General features: G+C 46.2%; 1 protein-coding gene across 4 annotated transcripts in view; it reads right to left on the reverse strand.

Annotated features, from left to right (window-relative positions):
* Window positions 1-25,462, reverse strand: part of LOC135113680 (unconventional myosin-XVIIIa-like) — a 189,535-nt gene that overhangs the window by 22,009 nt on the left and 142,064 nt on the right. For 3 of the 4 annotated variants that reach the window (XM_064029146.1, XM_064029147.1, XM_064029145.1), the window contains 4 exons: window positions 16,457-16,576; window positions 14,551-14,793; window positions 13,609-13,763; window positions 12,273-12,396 (listed from right to left, as the gene is read on the reverse strand). In XM_064029146.1, the coding sequence (XP_063885216.1) occupies window positions 12,273-12,396; window positions 13,609-13,763; window positions 14,551-14,793; window positions 16,457-16,576 (642 nt within the window). Of the gene's footprint in view, window positions 1-12,272; window positions 12,397-13,608; window positions 13,764-14,550; window positions 14,794-16,456; window positions 16,577-19,244; window positions 23,635-25,462 lie in introns of all 4 variants that reach the window. The other variant, XM_064029148.1, reaches the window with a different exon arrangement.

The raw sequence follows: 25,462 nt of genomic DNA on the forward strand, positions 1-25,462 counted from the left end.
AGGACACAACACAACACTCCGCTTCTTGTTTCAGCCTCAAGACGCTGATGAGGCCTGTGGTGGTTCCTGGAAGTGTTTCAAGCTGGGGAATCACTGCCCTGGCGGCCCTGTACACAGCTGCCCGCCCCTCGCCCCGCCTCGCAGCCCGCGGCCACACATACAGGCACACGCACGCACACAAGTAAGCACCAGAGATGATCGCAAGACAAGCAACGCAGCGCACGACACCTCGGCGCCACCCCGGAGAGCGGACTGGCAGCGGCCGCAGCGCGGGGACTCACTGGCTGGCTGACCCGCTCGCCGCCTCGCCCGCCGCCTGGGAGCACCAGGTCGCCCGCTGGTTGACGAGTCTCATTATTTCGTCAACATATTTCCTGCTGCAACATGACACTCAGCGACACTTGCCCCGCAGCCACGTGCACGCAGGCTGCTCAGGGCGCGGCCACGGCGTACTGAACACGCAGGTCAGGGAGCGAAGGCACTGGATTGAGCACCAGCCTTGGTTCTTCAGCCAAACGATGGCATCCTGACAATAACAGTACCACTTCCCCACCCGTGGTCGCCGCCGCTCCTACCTGCTCCGCCCCGCCCTCCACCCCTACATCACCTGCCGCCCTGCCGTCACCACCACCCCTTACCTCCCCCCCCTCTCAGTGGGCCAGCGGTGCTCACCACTGCTCACTGGACCTCCCCGACTGCCTCCTGACGGCCCAGATGCCATGATAGGCGCGCGGTGACTTAACATCCATCAAAGTCACTGCAGGTTGAGTGATCCGAATTGTAGATGCGCTCCCTGGCTGCATTACAAGGGACGGGACAGCACTCACAGCGCCGCGGCTTGGTGGGGGCGTCTGGCTGTCACTTCCCCGTGATCCTGACTTGTGAGCTTGCCTGACAAACGAGCAAGCAAACATTTGGAGGCTGGATGTCGAGATTACGCCCGGAGACAGCGGCAGTGTCACTCTAGCGCAGCGCAGACCTTGCTGGCCGCGCGGAGAGGCAGGCACTCAGACTACCAAATTATCTTGTCCACCACGGGTTTCGCATTCCTCGTCCCTTCTCACCACACACACACACACACACACACACACACCGCGGCTCTAGGGCAGGAGAGGCAAGAGAGTCGGTCGGCCAAGGCTGCATCATCACGTCGACGGTTCATCTCTCTCTCTCTCTTTCTCTCTCGTATCTCCTCTATCTGTTTACCAGTGATGAGTCCCGCGTCCCGCCACCACCACGCCACAAATACTCTCACTCACCTTCATTATAATAATGACAATAATAATAATAATACCAGTACATACATACTCTGTCACGTAACAATATACATGAAATTTACTTTGTGAGCTAAGAAAAAAAACACAACAGTAGATGTCATATACGCATACATATATCATACAATTAACACATTCTATAAACAAACCAAAAATAAATGCACCTTTTCCTCCTCTACTGTAACCGCTAAGATACTATTTTCAGACTAACAGTAGCTGAAACATTAAAAAAAAAAGTAAGCCAGAACACTCCAGCTTATAACCTAACCTAACCTAACCCAGAACACTCCAGCTTATAACAAGAACGTAAGCAAGGAAAACCGAGTCCCTCTTTTCCTGCAACTACAAAAGCAAACGATTTTCAGACCAACACTAACTGAAACATTCCAAAAAACTCACCCACACCTTCAGGTTTATAACAAGAACGTAAACAAAGAAAACCGAGGTCCTCTTTATAAAAAACAAACGATTTTTTTACACATACACAAATTGAAACACTCCAGATAACTGACCCTGGATTCTTTTCGGCCTAAAACAATAACTAAAGCGCAGAAAACCGAGGCCAGGCTTAAAAATACCAGAAATCACAAGGCCACTAACTGTTCAAATCGCTTAAGAGACCAAAAATTCTGACATTCTTACACTCGTTCAAATCTTCTCAAGTGACATTTTAGCTTCAAATCGCCGCGTTACAAAAGACGGTTTCAATTCAGAGTTCTGGCCACGTAATACTCGTATGTCAAGATAAGGATTGAAAGTGTTAAAAAATGTTCTGTGTAGATAAAAAAGACGTGAAAATCTGACGGTTTGATTTCCTCGGGCTATTCTGTTTTTACTTCCTATAGGTTTCACTTTCCCCCTTTCTCCTCCTCCTCCTCCTTCTCCTCCTCCTCCTCCTCCTCCTCCTTTAGGCTCCGGGGCATTGAAGCTTAAATAGCGAAAGTTGCTGACGATCAATCTTCTACTTTTCCATTCCTCACACACACAGACACACACACTACCAGGGGGGTGAAAGCTTCCTCCTTACCCCTTCTACACCCTTCCTCTCTCTCTCTCCCCTCTCGCCCTCCCCCTCTCCCTCACCCCCTTCCCACTCATTAACAATCAAGGGCGCCGTGGTCACCTCACCTGCACGCACACCGGAAGTACACCTGAGCTCCGCCCGGCCGCCCACACACACACACACACACACACACACACAAATCACCTCCATAATTGCCCGCCCACGCCGACCTCTCTCTCTCTCTCTCTCTCTCTCTCTCTCTCTCTCTCTCTCTCTCTCTCTCTCTCTCTCTCTCTCTCTCTCTCTCTCTCTCTCTCTCTCAGTGATTTCACAACTGCACAAAAATCACCACCACCACCACTACCACGATCACCACCACCATTACCTCCACCCTCCCCTCCATTATTAAAAGGCGTGCCACGTTCGCCCATCACATTATACTTAACAATAACACACACACACACACACACACACACACACACACACACACACACACACACACACATACACACACTATTACTTCATCCACCTATTTTACTACATTCTACCGTCTACCCACCTATCCACCTGACTCATCTACCCACCAGTGACCTACTCCCCCCACAAATTAACGCATGGATCAGTCGCTCCACTTCTCGTCCACTTTCTGATCCGACACGGCCGCCATCCACTTATCCATTTGCCTCGGTCATCTTCCACTGTTAGTATTAGAGCGAATCAACTCCACCCTATAGATAACCTCCTTTGCTTCCACTTCACTCCACTTGCACTGTCCATTCCACATGATGACGACTTGTTAGCTCCACTCCTCCACCTCTTACATCTATATGGCGTCAGTTTTCTTTAGTGTGTTATGCGATTCCACTTTGTTTAATACTTAATCCACTTGGGAATTAGAAACAAAGATAATAATTCCACTTGATAAAACAGTAATAAGAAAATCCTAAAGTTTTTTTTTTTATTTTCTTTCTTCTACCGTTTATTTTCTTTCCCTATTCTCAGTTTAGTTTCTTTTATAATTTCTTTTTGGTGTTATTTATTTTCATTGTCATTCTAGTCTCCGTTTATCATTTTATTTCATCCTACACCATCTTTATCCTCTCTTCTTTTTAATCTACGTTAAATTACATGCTTATTATTTTTTTCTCGTTTTCAATCTCCATGTTCCTATTTTCTTTGTTTTTCTTTTGTTCTTAGTCAATCTTATCTTTGTTTAGTCTTTTCTCTTCCCTCTTTTTTCAGTCTTAAGTCTCTAATTGTCTTGTTTTCATCCAGTCTCCTTTGTTTAGTCTTTTCTATTCCCTTTGTTTTCAGTTTTAACTATTTATTTATTTTTTTTTGTCTTCAACCAATCTCCTCTTTGTTTAGTCTTTACCATTTTCCCTTTTTTTAAGTCTTAACTCTCTAATTGTCTTGTCTTCGTCCAATCTCGTTTGTTTATTCTTAACTCTTCCCTTTTATTTATTCTCATCTCTGTAATTCTCTCGTTTCCAATCAATATTTTGCCTTCAATCCACCACTCTCAAATTCTCAACATTTACTCAAGTATTTCACATTTCCCCTCCCGTCGCCTGGTTTCTCCTCCACCACCAGACTCCACAATGCGATCCACGTCCATTTACACTCCACTGGACTTCCTGGCGACACACTCCACATGGCAATGAGTCCATCCACTTGTTGGTGACTCGGCCCACCTGACAACTCTGGTCTTTTTACAACTTTTGATTTGATCCACTTGAATATAAATTAATTCCACCTTACTTTATCATGTTACGATCTGATCCACTTTGATAATTCCACTTCATTCTAATACAACTCAGAATCTTATCCACTTGAAGTGCTCCACTTTATTTGACTACAACTAACAAAACCACTAGAGAGAAACACCACTTCTTAACTCCACCCACAAGCAACTCCACTTAATCCTCCCACTTGAAATACACACACACACACACACACACACACACACACACACACACACACACACACACACACACACACACACACACACACACACACACACACACACACATACACACAAAAGGAAGGGATTAGCCACACACAAAACCGGTCCACTTTTTCTCCATGATCCACACGTGAAGTGGTTAGGTTAGGTGGTACACTTAAATCCTCCACTTTTACTTAAGATTCGTAAGTAATTTGAATTGTTTAAAGGCGGTTCACTTCTGTAAGAGTCAAGACCGTTGGTATTTAAACTTCACTTTTTTTTCGTCACTTTTTTGGGGGGATCTTACTGATGCGGTTAAAATCACAAGCGAACGGCTAATACCCCCCCCCTCCCTCCCTCCCTCCCTCCCTCTCTCTCTCTCTCTCTCTCTCTCTCTCTCTCTCGTCCGTTCTCCCCTTTTGATAATTTATTCGTTTTCACTATTCTTATCTTCCTTTCTTTTTCCTTTTCCTGTCTCTTCCCTTCATCCTTCTCTCTCTTTCTCTCTCATTCCCTTGGGTCTTTTTTTTTTTTTTGTACTACATGCGAATATTTAAAAGCGTATGTAATCTGTGACGCATCCTTCTCCTTCCATTTCATCATCTTCCTCCTCTCCTTGCTCTATGACCCCGTCCTTACACGCAGCACCCACTTCCAAATTCCCTTCCCTGCGTAAGTCCTTCCTTCATGTTTTTCATAACCTCGTCAACAAGGTTCACACACTCCCTCCCTCATTTCCTCAATCGCTTCTCTGCATGAATTAAATGTAGCACTTCAATGAACAGTCCTTATCCACCTTCACTTTGTCCTTTCTCTCCTCCTCCTTCCCTTACATTCTTGTCTTCACATCCTATAGCGCTAATCTCACTCTCTCCACTTCCTTCTATTGTGGCACCTCGGTAAATCCTTCTTATCAATTTTCACATCATTTTTCTTCTTCTCCCTCCTTCATATAACACATTCCCTCATATCATATACTATTCACACCCTTCCTCACTCCCTCCGTCACTTCCAATGTATCGCTCCCAGCATAGACCATCGGCGCACTTCAGAACACCACGCTACGAAACCCGATATCTTGTCACGGGTCTTGCCGCGGCTCGTCACTGTTGTTAACGCACTCACTGTCGTCTGCGGCTTAAGCTTAGTGCGTCTCACTTCACTTGTGTGTGTGTGTGTGTGTGTGTGTGTGTGTGTGTGTGTGTGTGTGTGTGTGTGTGTGTGTGTGTGTGTGTGTGTGTGTGTGTGTGTGTGTCACGTACTCTACTGGGCGTGTATCCGTTATTTTCCTTAGTTTTTATACTTTTTTTTTGCACTTTTCTTTCAGAGGAACACGTTTCACACACACACACACACACACACACACACACACACACACACACACACATCGAACCTGGCCCACCGCTCCTCTCATTCTGTTGACCATGGTGAAGTGAAGACAGAAGCGACAGTGGCAGAGGAAGAAGGAGAACTGGAAGACTGGAGACAGGGGAGGTGCTGGTGGTGAGGGAGCGCGGGTATTGCAGCTTGGTAGGTGAATGGAGCAAGGGAGGTGGAGGAGGAAGAGGGAGGAGCAAGAGGGAGGGGGAAGAGGGAGGGAGAAGTGGAGGCATGGATTCTGTGGGTGGGGGATGCTGGAAGGATAGGAGGAGGAGGAGGAGGAGGAAGAGGAGGGGTAGGAGGAGGAGGAGGAGGAGGAGGGGAAGGTTGAGGCCATCTCCTGCTACCTCCATCCTCCTTCCCCATCCCTCTCCTCCTCCTCCTCTTCCTCCTCCTCCACCTTGCCAACCCTGACATTTGACCGGAAGTTGCAAGTGAAACTCTGGGCAAAAACTGGCAAGAATCTCCAATCCTTGGCGAGCGTTTTAGTGGCGCGGGTTGCATCAGTAGTCTGTCTGTCTGTCTGTCTGTATGTCTGTCTGTCTGACTATTGGTTTGTCTACATGTTTATCTTCGTGCGTTTGTCTGTTTGTGTGTTTATCGATGTGCCTGTCTGTCTGTCTGTTTGTCTGTTGGTTTGTCTACATGTTTATCTTCTTGCGTTTGTCTGTTTGTGTGTTTATCGATGTGCCTGTCTGTCTGTCTGTTTGTCTGTCTGGTTGTCTGTCTACATGGTCTTTGTTTCCCGTATACCTTTTTTTGTCTGTCTGTATTTCTGTCTCTCTTTAAATGTCCCTTTTTATTTGTATTGGTCTCTCTCTCTCTCTCTCTCTCTCTCTCTCTCTCTCTCTCTCTCTCTCTCTCTCTCTCTCTCTCTCTCTCTCTCTCTCCGCGTCTATTTATGCCCGTCCTTGTATTTATTAACGTCTCAATCTATCTATTTATACCCGAGTGTCTATCTAAGGCAAGCAATCTCACCTGGAAACACACACACACACACACACACACACACACACACACACACACACACACACACGCACAAGGTTTCCGAAGCCATATTTTTATCACTATTGACACAATCATCCTGTTACTTCTCATCTTGTCCTTAACTTCTTTCGTAACTTCAATCTCCTTCTTCTCCTCCTCCTCCTCCTCCTCCTCGTCATCCTGCCCAAGACTTAAACGATTCCAAAACGATAATAGGACAAGAGTAATAATTTCATCTTTTACACACACACACACACACACACACACACACACACACACACACACACACACACACACACACTATCACAAAATCCAATCCTACCAGCTCCTTTTACCGTCTAATCCTGATACTTTCTCCCTATCTTCCCTCCTGATAACCTTCTTCCTCGCCCCCAATTACCTGTCTCCTTAATTACCTCACCTGTACTAGTATACCTGCCTCCTCTCTACACACTCAGGAACGCAGCTCACTCACCGCCTCTTCAGTTTTATTCTACGGGGATTGATAAGCGTAGGTAAGATAAATTTTCTTGTAGTTTCGTTTATGTTTTGTGTTGCTATGTTTTTTTGTTTTTTTTTTCGTGTTTTTATTTATTTTTTTTTCGCCTTCCTTCTCCCTTTTTCAAGAGTGATGTTGCGATTCCACGTATGTTCCTATGGTTTCTTCAGCTGTCAAACTCTTTTTTTTTCCTATCTATTTTGTGTTTTGCTCCTATTCCTTCCTCTCGAGAGTAACTAAATGAAAAGGATAGGAAAGTCGCGGTTTAGCAGGGCAGTGATGCAGGTAAAGGTGACGCAACCCATACAGTAAATAGTTAACTGAGCACGCACTGATGACTAAGAGACAAACAATGCGATCTGATACCGTGCCTTACTAATGGTCCTTCTCTCCCCAGCATTTTGAAAGGCTACAGAGATGGCTAGTGGGCTTCTCATGGGTGCTTTTTCCCATTTGTGTTGCATAATCGCTAAAACTTTGACGAGAAAAGACGAAAAACACAGAAAACCTCAACAACTTCCACTAAAGCCTGTTAAAAGTTAAGTTTTCCGTAAACTATCAGTAAAATCAAAACACACACTGAAAACCCAAAGAACCTCCACTAAAACCCATTAAGAGTCACATTTAACCACTGAAACAACAACACAGCGCTACTGTCAAGGGTTCTAAGACTTAGCGAGGCCCAGAGAACACCCGCATCCGTTTAAGCGGGCCGGGACATCACAAGGGCGCCGCCAAAATCGAGAAAAGGATTCCGTGACGCATGCAGGAGACAACCCGCACGAGGCCCCCTCACTCACCATTCCGCCCTGCCTCCAGACCCCCCTACTTCCCCTCCCTCCTTGCCTCCTACGCCCTTCCTCCTTCCCTACTGCTTATTCACCGCCCAGCCTCGCCTCCCCCCACCCTCTCTGGCGCCACGCACATTACTGCATGGTTCCTCCTGCTCCTCCTCCTGTCTTTGCTTCGTCCTACCGCTTCTTGTCATCCCTCTCAAACTCCCAGTCTTTCACAACGCCTCCTCCTCCTCCTCCTCCTCCTCCTCTTCGTCTTTACTTCATTCTTCACTCGCTCACCTCTTCCCCGTCTTCCTTTTATCTTATATAAACAAACAAATATGCAGAGATAGAGAAAACGACAAATAAAATGACTCGCTGACTGACTCGCTGACTGACTCACCTTCATGACACAACCCAATGAATTAAGTCACAGTTACGGAACACTGACTTAGGCACACACCGACACCGATGCAAGTCATAAGTCGCTCTCCGCTCACTGACATAACAACATGTCGGCCAGTCACCACTCGCTACCGTTAACTGACTGACTGACTGACTGACTGACAACGTTACTCGACACACTAAATTACTTGCCATGAATGCATAACATGAAAGAGCACATGATTTTTCTTGTGAGACGCACGCACGCACGCACGCATGCACACACGCACACCTACACCCACACACCACGCCCAATCTAGCCCAAACCTGCCCCGCCCACTGCTCCTCCTCCTCCTCCTCGTCCTCCTCCTCCTCCTCCTCCTTCTTCTTCTCCTCCTCTTCTCTAACGGAGGTAGCAACAGGTTAAATGTGGAGGGAAGGTAGGTGGAGGGAAAAAAAATATACAGAGGAAGGGAAATTGGAGGAAAAATAAATGTGAGGTGGAGGAGGAGGAGGAGGAGGAGGAGGAGGAGGAGGAGGAGGAGGAGGAGGAGGAGGAGGAGGAGGAGGAGGAGGAGGAGGGCAGACAAGCAGGTTCCTTCCTTCGTAATATAACCTCCTTCACCCCACCTACTAACCCCCAAACACGGAAACACCCTGCCCCTCCCTCCTCCCACCCAACATCAACCGCGCGCACGCACACAAACACAAACACAAACACAAACACACACACACACACACATACACACACACACACACACACACACAGACAAAATGTACATCTTATCAGATTCCAAAGTAGTAGTAGTAGTAGTAGTAGTAGTAGTAGTAGTAGTTGCAATAACAATACGTAATTTGAACAACAACAACAACAACAACAGCAACAGTAATAATAATAATAATAATAATAATAATAATAATAATAATAATAATAATAATAATAATAATAATAGTAGTAGTAAAAATAAGGATGTTCGCTCGTGTGTGTGTGTGTGTGTGTGTGTGTGTGTGTGTGTGTGTGTGTGTGTGTGTGTGTGTGTGTGTGTGTGTGTGTGTGTGTGTGTGTCTTTCACACACACACACACACAAAAAAAAAAAAAAAAAAAAAAATCGGGGAAACAACAAGAAAATTTCCGTTGGTCGTCCCAAGTTCGTTCTAAGGAGCATATACTGAAGCACCTCTGGGCCGCACCTTCACTACTTTCAAAAGGCTCTTGTTAAAGTCAAAACAGGTCCTTACGAGGGGTGCCTTTATGATTCTAGTGACAGATTAACAAATTTTCTACATTATTAAGAGAAACAGTCTTGAGAGCCCGGCAATATATTTCTGTGGCCTTTGAAAATAGTCGTAGAGAGAGAGAGAGAGAGAGAGAGAGAGAGAGAGAGAGAGAGAGAGAGAGAGAGAGAGAGAGAGAGAGAGGAGCGTCTTTCAATACTGGCTGAGGTGAACACTGGCAGGAGGGAAGCACTGAGGGACTGAAATAGAGATGATGCAGAGAGGAAGTGATACAAAGAATCTTCACCTTTATAATCCTTCCTGTCTTTTTGTTTCTATTTAAATATCTTCCCTTGTGTGTGTATGTATGTATGTGTGTGTTCTCTCTCTCTCTCTCTCTCTCTCTCTCTCTCTCTCTCTCTCTCTCTCTCTCTCTCTCTCTGCTCCTGTTTTTATATTTTCTATGTCATTTCTTGTTATTAAAGGTCTTATCTTATTTTCCCTTTTTATTCTTGTATTTTCTTTCCTTCTTTCAGAGAGAGAGAGAGAGAGAGAGAGAGAGAGAGAGAGAGAGAGAGAGAGAGAGAGAGAGAGAGAGAGAGAGAGAGAGAGAGAGAGAGAGAATAGCTATTTAAAATTATACGCAGATAAGAACACACACACACACACACACACACACACACACACACACACACACACACACACACACACACCTGATACACTAAAGACAGGTATTTTTGCCTCTAGGTCTTCCTGATACCTAATACCTCACACCTCACCCCCACACACCTGCACCAAGCCACACCTGCCTATTCCATAACCGCCCAAACCTGTAACTTGACAGCTGGGAGTTTGCTTGTCAGTTATATGTGGTGTGATGAGGTTTGGAGAAATGCGGTGAGGTTTGGTTAGGTTAGGCTAGGTTAGGTGAGGTTAGGTTAGGTTAGGTTAGGTTAGGTTAGATTAGGTTAGGTTAGATTAGGTTAGGTTAGATTAGGTTAGGTTAGTGAAGATTGGTGGGTGGATGGGGAAAGAAAGTGCAGAATGAATGAGTGAGAGAGTGAACCAGCCAACCAGTCAATCAGTCAGTCCTTAATCACGCCTGTTCACTCATCAATGCCACCTGCTTGAACAGTCAGTACGTCAGTCAGTCAGTGCGTCAGACCCAGCTATTTATCCTTCATCCCACATTTGTCAACCCTTCTGCCACACCTGTCACTAACTTGCCATTAAGTCACGTATGGTATATGCCTGCAAGTCTCCCCCCCCTCTCTCTCTCTCTCTCTCTCTCTCTGTTAAGAAAGATAAAGACAAACATTTTTCCTCTGTCTCATTCTTTCTCCCTTCCTTACGCTCCCCCGATCCCCCTCCCTCTCCCTCTCCCCTTCCCTTCCACTTTGTTCTATTGTTCTTTTCTGTAACTTTATCCACATCCTTTCCGACATCGTGACATCCGCCATCATCATCATCATCATCATCATCTTTATTATTATTATTATCATCATCATCATCATCACCACCACCACCACCACCACCACTAATACTTACCATTATCATCAGCAACAATACACAATAAAAATCGATCGAAATACAGTAAAAAAAATAAATAAAATAAATAAATAAATTAATTAATTAATTAATTAAATTAAACGAATGAAGAATAAGGAGAACTGATAATAAAGAGAAACTAATGGACAGAATGAGACGAAGAAGCAGCAAGAGATGATAAGAGAGAAAGAGAACACACAAGAAATGTAAATGATAAAGAATGTGAAGAAACTGAAGACGAAAAATAAATGAATGAAACAGAAAGTGAGCGAAATATGAAGAAACATGATAAAGAAGGGATTGGAAGATAAGAAGAGAATATAGCACATAAAAGTGGACGAAAAAGAAATAATGATAAAAGTAAAGATAAACAAGAGAGAAAGAGAGAGAGAGAGAGAAATGAAGAGAAAGAAAATGAAAGTGAAATTGAAAGAGAAAAAACGAAAGAAAAGAAAAGGGAACGAGATAATATGAAAAAAAGGCAAAAGAAAAAAGATAAAAATAAATATATAAATGCTAAAAGAAGAAAGATAAAGATAAATGAAGGAAAATGAGAAAAAAAGTTAGCAAAAAAGAAAACAATATGGAAGAAAGATACGGAAAAATAAACAAAAATATAAAAATGAGAAAAAAAAGATGAAGAGGAAAAGAGGAAAGATTAAGAGTAGAGGTAATTCCAGAAAAGAAAAAGACGAAGATAAATAAATAAAAATAAAAAAAGTTTACGAAGAGAGAAAACAATGAGAGAGAAATAGATATATAAAGAAAAAATAAATAAAATAAATAAAGGCGGAAAGATCAAGAGTTCAAATGGTTTCAGGCAAGAGATAAAAGAAGAAAGATGAAAAAAAAGACACAAAAGAATACAAAAATAAACAGTAAAAAAAAAAAAAAAAGCAAGGAAGATGAATAATTCGTATCGTTTAAGAAAAGAAATCCGGGAACATTCAAAGAAAACGAAAATAAGAAAAGTATATGGAAAACTAAAAGAAGCAAGGTACATGAATAAACAGAAAAAAATAAAAAAATAAAGGAAGAAAGATCAACAATTCAAATCGTTTCATAAGAGAGATGCGGGAACAATGAAAGAAAACGAAGAAAAAAAATATGGAAGACTCAAAGAAGCAAGATCCTGAAATAAATAAAAAAAAATAAAAAATAAATAAATAAATAAGAGTAAAGGAAGAAAGAAGAGTTCAAATCATTCCAGACAAGAGATAAGGGAACACTGGAGAGAGAAGTTAGCGCTGTACTCACCGCCACCTCTTGCTCAAAGGAGTACTTCTCGGAGAGGATCTGGTCCTTCTCCCTTTGCACCTTGTCCTTGTTGGTTCGCTCGTGTCTCAGCTCCTCCTGCGCCGCCATCATGTCCTGGTCGAACCTTCACACAGACAGACAGACACACAGTTAGTTAAATGAATAAACAGATAGATACGTGAATAAATGCCGAGGTGTTTCATTGGCTATAAATGAATAATAAATGATGTTTTAACGGTCATATTATTTTCTTTATTTTACGGCACACTCTTCACACTGAGGTACAGACAGACACAGAAAATTCATTAACCACAGCTACACAGACAGACACACACACACACACACACACAAAACATTCTACCCACTGATAATATTTTTTCCTCCCCCTCCCTCCCTTTTAAGTTCTATCAATAGCAACCCAAGATTCTCCGAGGGATATTCGCACACTTAGCTGAGTCTGGCTGGTGGCAAAAAAGTGACCTTATGCCCTCAGAGTAAGAGGAAGCTGAGTTGCACAAGAGACAGATTCAGCTTGACTTTAATTTTGAGTCTGGCACGTGAAGGATCAAGATTTTCAGTTTGCGAGTACTAAATTTTGTTTTTCTCAGTTTATCTTGTTTGTTTCGTTTATTTATCTTGTTTTAGTTGATTATTCTGGTTATGTTTCTCTCTCTCTCTCTCTCTCTCTCTCTCTCTCTCTCTCTCTCTCTCTCTCTCTCTCTCTCTCTCTCTCTTATCCTGTCTCCATATCTCTTCTCTCTTCCTGTGTCGTTTATTTCCCTTCTCTCTCTCTCTCTCTCTCTCTCTCTCCTCTCTCTCTCTCTCTCTCTCTCTCTCTCTCTCTCTCTCTCTCTCTCTCTCTCTCTTTCATGCACTCATCTCTTACGTCTTCCCCCTCCATCATGTATTCATCTTCCCTTTATTCTTTTATCCTAATCTTTTCCTTTTCCTTCTCTCTTCTTTTATCTCCATAACTCCTCTTCCGCGCTCTTTCTCTTTGTCTGTTTCCCCCATCTCTCCCTATACTTCGCTTCCCAATCTTTTTCTGCCGTCTCTCTTGGGTCTCCTCCTTTCAGCCCCTTCTCTTTTCTCTCATAATCTCTCTCCTTGTGCTAATCTCTCTTTCTCTCCATTTTTTTCACCTCTAAGTATTTTCTATATTTCTCCCACTCCTTTTCTTTCTGCTGCATTTAATCTACTTTCTCTGCTTCCCCCTCCTAACTTTCTTTTGCTTCTGCCTCTTAACTTACTTTCTCTGTTTCTGCTGATTATTTTCTCTCCCTACCCCATCTGTTTGTGCTTCTCTTCCTCCTCCTCCTCCTACTCCATAACTTACTTCCTCTGCTTCTTCTCCAGCAGGTTGTTTCTCGAAGTCTGTTCCTCCAGTAGAATTTTGAGGTCGTTCATCTCTGCCTGTATTCTCTGCGACTTCCTCTTGACCTGAGCCACCACCTGACGCTGCTCCTCTGTCTCCTCGTATGCGTCTGCCACCTGGGGAGCAAGGAAGGTAAGGGAGAAAGCCGGAGTTGGGGGAGGAAGGAAGTGAGGGGAGTGAAGCTTGTGCAATGTGTGGGAGTGAAGAGATGATGATTTCGAATTGCTGAGATTTAATGCTTTTACTTTTTTTTACTTTCTGCAGTACAATTTTCAAGGCACTTCTCTCTTTAATAGTTCAGTAAAGGCAATGATAATGTACAGTAACGAATTCTGCGGTTTTATTTCTTCATTTTATTTTGTTATTTATTATTTTGCTTTCATAAGTTCCTCTAAGTTTTCAAGGCAGTTCTCTTTGTACTGCAGCCTCTAAGATGAGTTGTGTAGAGAAGCAATGATCTATACAACACCTAACTGGAATTTAATACTTTACAGATGAACTGGTCACTCCTTTAGATTCCTTTATTCGATTCTTTTGGAGATCAGCAATGTGTTTTTTTTTTTTTTTTCCCTTTTTTCCCCTTCTCTAAATCACAACTAATTCTCACTCACTCACCAACTCTTTCTTTCAGTTAGCTCCTTAAAACACAAATAACCTCGCTTACTAACTCAACAGCTCTCAGAAACACCGCTCTCACTCACTCTAACTCTCTCACTAACTCTTAAAGAAATACATTCTCTAACTCAAATCCAACCAACATCCCTCACCCAACGCTTCACTCACTCAATGACCATCACTAGCTCATTAACTCGAATACCTTAACTTCTTCACTTACTGCCTTCACAATCAACCTCCATCACACACCAACCACTCAGTCAGATTCCCTCACTAACTACTACTGACCTTCTTCTCTAGTTGTTTCTTCAGCAGGAGCAGATGGTCAAGGTCATCCTCTTGCTGCTGCTTCAGTTGTTTCTTGAGCAGCTCGATCTCCCGCAGGCACCACTCGTACTTGCGGCGGTAGAGAGATGCGTCCGCCGCCTCCTCGTCATCGTGCTCCGCCTCTCCGTTCAGCACTTCGCTCTGCAACGCCTGCTTCTCCATCTCCAGCTTGCCGTTCGCTGTGCTCATCATCCTCATGTTGTTCTGATAGGGAGCGTTGGTGTTATGGTGTGTATGTTGTTGGGGGGGGGGGGTTGTATAGGGTGTGTGTGTGTGTGTGTGTGTGCGCGTGTGTGTCTGTGTATGGGGAGTGTAGGGGTATTTAATGAGGGGCGTGGGTTTGTGTGTTATCGTTGTAATAAAATGATGCGATTTAGCGTGCTTCCTGTGGTGTTGGTGTGTCATTTCTCTCTCTCTCTCTCTCTCTCTCTCTCTCTCTCTCTCTCTCTCTCTCTCTCTCTCTCTCTCTCTCTCTCTCTCTCTCTCTCTCTCTCCCCGTGTGTGTGTGTGCGTGCTCGTGCGCTTGTGAGGTGGCATCGTGTCAGTGCAGGGGTGACACTCTCGCTCTGCAGGAATGTCACAGAGGCATTGGCATTCTTTGGCACTCCCCCTCCCACCCCATACTGTCTACCTGGTCCTCCTCCTCCTCCATGTTGCCGGGTGCACAAGGCAGGGAAGCACAGTGCAAAGTTCAGTTGTGATCTTCTTCTTGATCTTAATGTTGCAGGTGACTATTTCCTTCTAAGTATGTTTTTATAATAGTATTTTTTTCTTACGTTTTATATCTTATTTTCTTTCTGTAATATATTTCATTTATTTTATTTTTTATTTACTCTTTTAGCTTTTTTCTAATTTTTGTTTATTTTTTCTTATCACTCCATCTTAAGCATCAAGTAACACGCCACAAAAAAAAAAAAAAACAAAACAATAACTCATTCATTTTAAAGGCCAGAACACCCAACAGACAAAGCACTACGTCTAATCCCTAATACAAAGAGTTGAATCGCTCATAGAACCATATTTAGAAACACTTCTGCGCCACAACTTCCCTCCTTTAAAATAACCCTATAGTTGAGGTTACACAAGTTTCTAAGACTGCTTCCACGTTTCTAGTGACAAATTACCAGGACTTCCACATTATTAAGCAGGAGAAACACTCTTGAGAACCCGGCTAGTCATCTCTGTGGCCTTTGAAAATAGTCGTGGGTGAATAGAGAAGCGATTCAGAATGCGGGCCTATACAGAAGGGTATGTGTGGCTCTACACAGCTTGCAAGACACAAGGGGGAAGTAAACTGATCGTGTAGGAGGTAAAAGCCAACAGCTCGTCCTGCCGCAGTCTGCCAAAAGGTGTATGTCTGTGTGGCATGCGTGCGTGGGTCTGTGTCTGGCACACACACACACACACACACACACACACACACACACACACACACACACACACACACACACACACAAAGGGAGTTTTTAAATACATTCACACTTACTAAACTTTGTCTACGAGAAGTTTTCAGTGTGTGTGTGTGTGTGTGTGTGTGTGTGTGTGTGTGTGTGTGTGTGTGTGTGTGTGTGTGGTTCTTTATCTTAATTATTAAAGAGAGGTATTGTTTCATGTGCTATTCTCTCTCTCTCTCTCTCTCTCTCTCTCTCTCTCTCTCTCTCTCTCTCTCTCTCTCTCTCTCTCTCTCTCTCTCTCTCTCTCATCCACCAACCATCCACTTATCCACCCATTCACCACCAAGTCACCCACCTAACACATCCACCACCAATCCAATACCCACCTTCCCATCCACTTATCCACTCATTTACGACCAATTCATCCACCTAACCACCCACCATCCACATACAATCCACTCATCCAGCCTTACCTGTAGTCTCTCCACCTCCTTCTCCAGCTTCATTCTCTCAGCTTGCTCCGCCTCCAGTCTCTCCCCTGCTAGATGGGCTGTATTGTGTTCCTCCGACAGATCCGCAGTCACCTCCGCCAGCTGGAGTGGAACGGGAGTTAGTGGAGTGGCTAAGGTGGAGTGGAGAGGGATAAGGAGGAATTTTCGAAAGTTTGTGGTTTCCTAGAGGAAGAATGGATGAATTTGAGTTTTTTTTAATGGGAAAGTGGAAGTGGAGTGGGGTTTACAAGGTGGAGTTTTCGAAGTTTGCTAGTGGAGGGGATGGAAGAAGTGGGAGTTTTTTTGGAGCGATGTGGGAGTGGAAGCGGAGGAGAGGGATTAAGACGTGGAGTAAGTGGATTTTTCAAGGTTTGTTAGTGGAAGGAATAGACGGAGTGAGTTTTTTTTTAGAGAATAGGAGGAGTGGAAGTGGTGTGGAGGCAAGTGGAGTAAGTGGAGTTGACTTTTCGAGGTTCGATAGTGGAAGGATAAGAGAACTGAAGTTTTTCATTTGGGGGATGTGGAGGGAGTGGAAGTGGAAGTGGAGTGGGTTACTTAATGGAGTTTTTTTTTAGGGATTTGTGGTTGGTGGAGGAGTAAAAGTGGAGAATGTGATCTAATGGGAGTAAGGAGTGATGTAGTAGTAAGGTGGAATAAAAAGCAATATGAAGTGATGTGGAGTTTTGAGTAAGTGGACAAAGGACAAGAGTAATGGAAAAATAAAGAGTTTTTTATTTAGTGGCAAGTAAGGAGTAATAGTTGAGAGTGGAGAAAGTAGAGAGGTGAGCTAGTGGGTGGAAAAGTTATGAGCTAGTTAGTAGTTAGTAGTTATGAGCTAGTGGGTGGAAAAGGAGTAAAGGAGTGGAGATGTGGAATTACAATCTGGTGAGGAGCAGGAAATAACTATAGAATTCAAAGGGTTAAGGAATGAAGTAAATCAAAGGCAGTAATTTTCAAGAACACAATAACATCTCCGAATTGCAAAGATCAAACAGGTGAAAATCTATAGAGGTAAATTCTAAGAGGGAATAAAGGGGAGGTTCAAAGGTTCAGAGGTTTAAAGATTCAAGGGTTTATTAATAGGAAGAGGAGAAGAGATCAGGGTCAAAAGGTCAGGTGAGATCAGGTCAAGCATCACTCCAGGGTCACAGGGAGGTCACATACATGGTGGAATACAGAAACATACATAAAGGGGCTTAAAATTACTCAAAGTCCACGCCCTTATAGAAATTAAATGGTCTGAATAAAATAAATGAGTCACCGGTAAAGATGGTGCGTGCTTGTCAGTTTTCTGTGGCTCTCGTTTTCTTTTCCTCTTCAGTTTCTCGGTTTTGAAGCTTTAAAATAGCACTGGTTCGTATTTTTCTTGGTTCATTAATATTTTTTTATTGCTACTTTAATCTTACTTAGCTGTTCGTTTTCCATTGCTCTTATTTTTATTTATTTATTTTATTTTTTTTTTTTGTGATGATCAGTTCGGCTTCTCTATACTGAAGCCTTGAAAAACATGACTAGTTCATTAATTTGGTTATTTTCATCTTAGCTAGCCGAATGTTTTATGTTTGTCAAAAGAACCAATAATTAATTCAACGACTTATCAAAAATTCGCTAATTTACAGTTTTTTTTTTTTAATCCTTCAAGAAATATTTTTTTTTTTTTTGTCTTCATTTTACCAACTGGCATTTCTATTTTTGTCTAATAATTCAGTTAATTTATTCAACAATCTATTAGTTCATTTTTAACTTCAAGAAACGCTTCAAATTACAAACAGCTTCCTACTTCCAACTTGCAGGAAAGACTCAGTGATGTTGCTAACCAGAGGTAACGTATATATTTACTGAGAGTATTTCTGTGGTTTTGGCGACCCCTGGTGTGTGTGTGTGTGTGTGTGTGTGTGTGTGTGTGTGTGTGTGTGTGTGTGTGTGTGTGTGTGTGTGTGTGTGTGTGTGTTAGTTTCTGGCAAGCACCCCTAAGCCTGTCACCAGTATCACACCTATATCACCTGTGCATCGGATACCCTTACCTGGTGGATATGTACACACAGGTATGGTCACAGGTACTGGCGGGCTTCAAGTGATCTACAGGTGTGACTTATGTCCTTGGTAATTACAGGTTAAGTATTTTTGAGCCACACCGACAAGTTTCACCAACTTTACCTCACTGAATAAACAAATAAGTAAATGAACAAACAAACAAGATACCACTGTAAAAAACAGATCAGTAAATAAAAAAGAAAAAAAAACATCCTAAAAAATAAAACAATCCGAAATGAACCATCGCTGCAAAAAAAAAAATAATTAATTAATTAATTAATTAAAAAAAAAATAAATAAAATAAATAGATAAAAACGCAACACACAGTTAGGACCAATAAGGATGTGAGACCAAGAGGCGGCGGCGTCACGTGCCAGCCAGAACACAGACATGACAGGTAGGGATGTGATGGGCTGTGCAGGGTGGGAGCGTCACTGCAGCCGCCACACCTACCACCTCCCGGCCCGCAGGTAACACTGGGCCGCGAGAACCTCCTGCGCTGACTGCAACAGACAAGAGGTATGAGCTGGGTGACCTGGCGTGGAGTGGCAGGGACGACCTCGAGGGCATGCGGGGAGGGCAGCGCCTCAGTGTGGCTGTGTGGGGGCGTGGCCGGCATGCGTGTAGTGGACGGACTAAAGACACTGACAGGACAGACAGAAGGGAGGAGCGAGGGGTAGCAACACTCCAGGACAGGACTCACAACAGGCGGGCAGGGACGGGACGCAAGACCTACTTTGTTGAGCGTCGCTGAGGACAGGGACCTGCTGTACGACCTCCGCAGGGACTTGTCCGAGCGGGAGCGTCGCAGCAGGCGGTCAGTCTCGGAGAGCAGCGCCTCTGCCTGCGCCACCATGGAGTTGTTGGATGGGGACCGCTCGGGGCCCTCCATGGGCGTGCGGGACCGAGACCGCCGCTCCCGCTCCGCCTGCACGTCCGGCAGCGGCATGAGCGTATCCAGCTGGGAAGGGTCCAGGGCGTCTTCGAACACCTCGTCCTCGTCCTCGCCGTGGCTCCTGGCCCGCCTTGCCGACAGCGCGGGACACGAGCCTCTGGTGATGATGCGCGGGAAAGTGGGTGTCCAGGAGCGCCGCGCCCTCCGCTCTGGAGCCAGGTAGTCTTCCGCCTCTCGCAGCAAGTCCTCAACCTCGGACTCCAGGCGCGGCAGCATGGTCTCCGTGTTTTCGATGGCGTCGTTCAGCTTTCTTCGTATTCGATTAGTCTTCCAGGAGTATCCTGACGCGCCCAGCATGGACAGCTGCGGCGCCGAGCTGCTGCTGGGGACGCGCCCCACGGCCAACGACTGGCGGCCCTCGGCGTCCTGCGAGGCCTCGCGGGCAGCCGTGGCGAGGGTGAAGTGCTGGTCAGACACTGTGGCGTTGGCGATAACTTTTATTTTGGTGAGCGGCTGGTCAGCGATGGTGGCCTTGGGGATCACTCTTATTTCTATCTTCTCGCCCTCAGGTTTGTGTCCCAGTGACAGGGAAGTGCTGGTCTGCTGTGCGAGAAAGCTGGGTGTTGTGATCTCAGGGGCTTCCCTGAGGGTTTGGGCAGTGGTCACCGTTACGAGGGCTTCCGCACCGCCAGCTGCCTGCACTACTGCCTCGGCCACTGCTTTGCCTGCGGCAGTGTCATTTGATGCTTGAGGCGCGAGCTGCGGCACGGGCGTGGCTTCCGTTTTATTCTTTTGGTCAACACATGCAGCCAATGTACCTTCAGTCTTTGGGGCAGCAATAAATTCAGTTTTCCCCTGGATATCGTTTTCCTTTGGTCTGGCCTCATCGCCAGGCTGCGGCCGACATGCGGCGCCTCCTGTGGGTGTTACTTCCTGCTCGGCCACAACTTCCGTGGGCTTTGAATGCGATTTATCAAGTTTGGCAGCGTGTTTTTTGGCAACCTCCGCGCTGGTGGCCAGCGCCTCCCTGCCCTTGACTGTGGGAGCAATGGTGGCATCCGCTTTGCCTTCCACCTTGCCCTTCACACCCTTGGAGACAGCTTCCTTCTCCGTGGAGTCCTTGGTGCCCTTGGCGGAATCTGACCGACCTAAGGTAATTTTAGACTCGTTATCTCCCTCTCTGGCAGGGAGAGGTTTGACAGATCCCTTGGGCCTGGCTCCCTGTCCCGTCTCGCCACGCCCTGCAGCCGCCGCAGTGACGGAGGCGCCGAGTGCGGCTGTGGCGGCGCCTTTCACCTCGAAATCGCAGGCGGACGACAGACTACTCTCGTCCGACCCCAGGTCCCCGTTAGTGAGTGTCTGGGGGATCTCGGTCGCTGTATCTTCCTTCTTCACATCTACCCCAGGCTTTTCCTTTGTCTTCACAGATGTATCTATTTCACTCTCTGTTTTGTGAGCTTTCTTAACTCCATCGATTGCAACACTTTCAGCAATACCATTCATGTAGCTCTTCTTCTTCACCGAGGGCGTCGTCTCGCCGGTCTTCTCTGTCTTCTTGGATACCGACTGTGTTTTGCTCTCCAGGTTGTCTTCCATGCCTTCCACGTGGCCGTTAACGTAATCTTTCCTCCTGACGGACTGGTCTTTGATGGTCTTGTCTGGCGACTTCTTGTTCTCTTGGTCGATTTCACAGCTTTCAGTGACTCCGTTGACTTGATCTTTCTTCTCCAGCGACGACTCTTTGCTAATCTTTCCCTTCTTTCCAAATGGCTTCTTCGGCTTCACGCTAATTTCAGTGTTTTCTGCGACTCCATTCACTTCAATCTTTGTTTCTTTGTCACTCTTCTCCGTTTTTTCCTCTGATGCCGTCTTGATCTTGTTCTCTGTCTTATTTATGACTCCATTCACTTCAATCTTCTTCGTCTCTTTGTCACTTTTCTCCGTTTTTTCCTCGGATGCAGTCTTGATCTTGTTCTCTGTTTTGTTGTCTGTGACTCCATTCACTTCATCCTTCTTCTTTGCTTCTTTGTCCCTCTTCTCAACTTTCTCAGACACTTTCTTGTCCTTGTTATTCTCAGTGTTCTCTGCGACTCTGTTCATTTCTTCAGTTTTCTTCGCCGATTCCTTATCATTCTTATCAGTTTTCTCAGTTTTCTTAACCTCAGTGTTGTCAGCTACCCCGTTCATTTCATCCTTCTTCTTTGCTGATTCCTTGCTACTCTTCTTCATGTCCTCGGAGATGGTTGGTTTGGATTCCTCCTTCTTCGTGTCCCCAGGTTTCTTGAACTTTGCAACACCGCCAAACTTGGAGGTGGTGATGCCGGCAATACTCACAGGTTTAGGCTCCGGCGCCTTCTTCTCCGGGGACTTGAGGGAGGCGAGGTCAGGTTTGGAGGGTGCTTGGTCTTTCCCACTCTCGAACACACTCGCTAGGCCCGATATTTTGCCGACCTTCTTGGGCTTCACCTTGTCGCTGCCCTTCGATGGCTCATCAACCTCAAACTTGTTCATGATTCCCGCCAATTTTCCGCTCCGGGTTCGTTTGTAGGTCTTCTGGGACACGTCAGGAGAAGTCACGTCGCTAGCCACTGAGCTGCTCCTGCTGCCTGGGTCCTCCTCAGTGTGTGTTCCATTCATCTTCTTGTGCTTCTGGTCGTCAGTGGAAGCCTTCTCCTCTCCAGGCTCCTGCGTTCCATTACACACATGGTTTATGGTTATCTCGTCTGGTTTGGTCTCCGTCTTGGCGGCCTTCTTGCTCTTCGAAGCGTTATCTTGTTGCTGGCCGCTGCTACTGTTCGCCGTGTCCGTGGTTTTGGTCTGCTTCCCCTCCTTTTTCTTGCCAAGGGTCTTCTCAGGAGAGGGACTGCGGGCCAGGTCGCCATTATGTATCTTCTTGTCCTCCACGGGTGCTGGTTCTTTACTCTCCACCTTGGCTGACTTACTCGCTGCCTTTCTTCCGCTGTCTTTGGCTTCCTCCTCCTTCGCCGCGACCTTGGCACTAGAAGACGCCTTGTCCAAATCCTGCTTCATCGTGGTCGTGGAGTCACTCGTGGCGATCTTCAGCTTCCCGGTCACCACAGGGGGCAAGGGTGCCTTCCTACCTGACAGCAGCACTTTCTCCGGCACTGGACTCCCAGCGCGCACCTTCCTGGCGGAGAGAGTGGAGCTGGGGTTGCCTTCAGGTGGGCTCTGAGGCATTGGCTTAGCTACCGTCGCCTCCTCCTCTCCCTTGACGTCCGACAGACAGCTTTGAGCGTCAGGTGACTTCTTCTCTCTCCCTGATAGGTTTGACGAGCTGGGCGCCGCGCTGAGTCCCGTGACGGACGGCTGGAGGAGGCTTGGAACGCTGCCAGTCGAGACCCGCGAGGACGTCATCTCGCGCAAGATTCAAATTCGCGCCATCGGACTTTGGTCTGGCTGGCGCGGCAGGAGGCTGCGGGGCGGGGTACTTCTTGAAGGAGGGGGCGCGGCGGGGCTTCGGGGTGGCGCCAAACGCCTTGTCTGCGTCGCTGCCTGTCCTGACCAGGCCGCTGCTGGCAGGAGTGATGGCAGCGCCGGGTCTTGGCGGCGCCTCGGCGGAATTCGCTTTGTTCTGCGACGCTTTGTCAAGCGAGTCACTCTGCGGCTTGCTGTCTGTGTTGGCCTCAGGACAGTCTGGCTTGTTCGGCGTCCCCGCCTCGCCTTCCTGCTTGGTGTCTTTGCCATCCTTGGCGTCCTTAGAGTTGCTGGCGTCGTTCACATCCTTGGAGTCCTTTGTGGTCTTGGGGTCTTTGGGAGGCTGCGGCGCGGGGTACTTCTTCACACCCTCCCCCCTGCTCACCACACTGCCGCTCCGCGACACGGAGAAGCCAGCAGGGAGCTGCGGCGCGGGTCTGTCAGGGGCCTTCAGGGCGGCAGCTGAGGGAGGGGGAGGTGCGGGGGCTTTGGGAGAGGGCATTGCTGCTGCTGGGGGCTTGTCGGCCCCATGTGTGGGCGTGTCTGTTCCCGGCGTGGGCGCGGCGGGGGCGGGGTTGTTTCCCATGGTTCGCTTAGGCGGCCCTTTGTTCACAGCGGGGAGGCTCCTGCTGTGGGTGGGGGGGTTGAGCGAGGCGGAAAGGAGCTTGTTGTGCAGGCCCTGCCGGGGCGAGGCGGCGGATGAGGTCTCAGGCGGGGGCAAGGGCGGAGGCCGCAGGCCCGGCAGGGGCACAACATCGAAGTATTCGTCGTCACTGTCGGAGCTCAGGTCATCCAGCTGCGGGGTGGAGGAGGTCAGTACCGCGCCCCGTGCCCCGTGACCCAGGCGGCGGGGCAGCCGCCAGTGTGTGACACAGAGCCTACAGTGAAACTGACAGCAAAAGCAAAGGAGAAATATTCCATAGAGGTAATAAGTATATCACATTGCACTGAACAATTATCAAAGAAAGAGATACTTTGAGATCAAAATTATACAAGATGTCATGAAGAAAGATGAATATTAATTGTGCAGCAGGAGGAAAAAACAGGAAAAGGAAGAGGAGGTGAGTGTGTTGTGACAGCAGCCGTGCAGCACACCAGCGTCAGCACACACCATACGCCCAGCATGCACCGCGACGCACCAACACAAGCAACACAACGCAGGCACCAAGCAGGCAAGATAATTATATCCGACAGCACAATGCTCCGCTTCCCAGCGCAACACACACACACACAGACACACACACACACACACACACACACACACACGCGTCTCTCTCGTTTCACAAAAAAAAAAAAAAGCTTTCTTAAACAAGGAAAAATAAAAGGAGGAGGAGGAGGAGGAGGAGGAGGAGGAGGAGGAGGAGGAGGAGAAGGAGCAACAAGGAAGACTTGGGTGTAGGCAAGTGAGGGCGACATATAAAGTACACATGAGGAGGAGGAGGAGGAGGAGGAGGAGGAGGAGGAGGAGGAGGAGGAGGAGGAGGAGGAGGAGGAGGAGGAGGAGGAGGAGGAGGAGGAGTAGGAGGAGGAGGAGGAGTTGGCAGGTGTAAAGACGGTGACTCAGCGAGGGAGAGAGGGAGGGGAAGAGATAGTGAGGAGAAAGAGAAGACGCAAGAAGGTTGGAGGAGATAGCGAGAGGAGGAGAGAAATATAAATATGAGAGAGAGAGAGAGAGAGAGAGAGAGAGAGAGAGAGAGAGAGAGAGAGAGAGAGAGAGAGAGAGAGAGACGGTCACTGGGGTCTCTCTCTCTCTCTCTCTCTCTCTCTCTCTCTCTCTCTCTCTCTCTCTCTCTCTCTCTCTCTCTCTCTCTCACACACACACACACACATTTTTTTTTCTCCACAACGGAAGCACAGTCCACAACACAACATAACACCAAACAACACTGCAACAATGGCACTGTGGCCTCTATAAAGGTGACACTCTAAAAAATATATCACGTTTTCAAGGATGTCATGAGTAAATCACGCTGGAACATTTTTTTTTCAGGCTAATATTCAAACGTTCTTCACTAGCAACGTTTTGTCAGACTAACATTCAAACGTTTTACACTAGCAACGTTTTGTCAGGCTAACATTCAAACGTTTTTCACTAGCAACGTTTTGTCAGGCTAATATTCAAACGTCTCTCTAGCAACGTTTTTTCAAGTTAATATTCAAACGTTCTTCACTAGCAACGTTTTGTCAGGCTAAGATTCAAACGTCTTACACTAGCAACGTTTGTCAGGCTAGCATTCAAACGTTTTTCACTAGTAACGTTTTTCTTAGACTAACATTCAAACGTTTTTCACTACAACGTTTTTCTCTGGCTAACACAAACATTTTTCACTAAACACCATGACCTAATTCACTAGCAACGTTTAAACAGGATAACTAGTCTCTCACTGCTAACATTTAGAGGGTGGCACTAGGAGTTCAAGGTGACGTAAGGGTGAGTTTAAAGGGTGACATCACACTAGATTCCCTCCTGCTCAACCTGCCTTACCCTAAACACGTGAGGGTCGTCTGTCGCATCACCCTCGAGGGCTGAAAGCTGGGGAAGAGACCACGCTAGGGTGAGACATGGCCTGGTACACACACACACACACACACACACACACACACACACACACACACACACACAC

Source organism: Scylla paramamosain, chromosome 26 (assembly GCF_035594125.1).
Source record: "Scylla paramamosain isolate STU-SP2022 chromosome 26, ASM3559412v1, whole genome shotgun sequence".
NCBI lineage: Eukaryota > Metazoa > Arthropoda > Malacostraca > Decapoda > Portunidae > Scylla > Scylla paramamosain.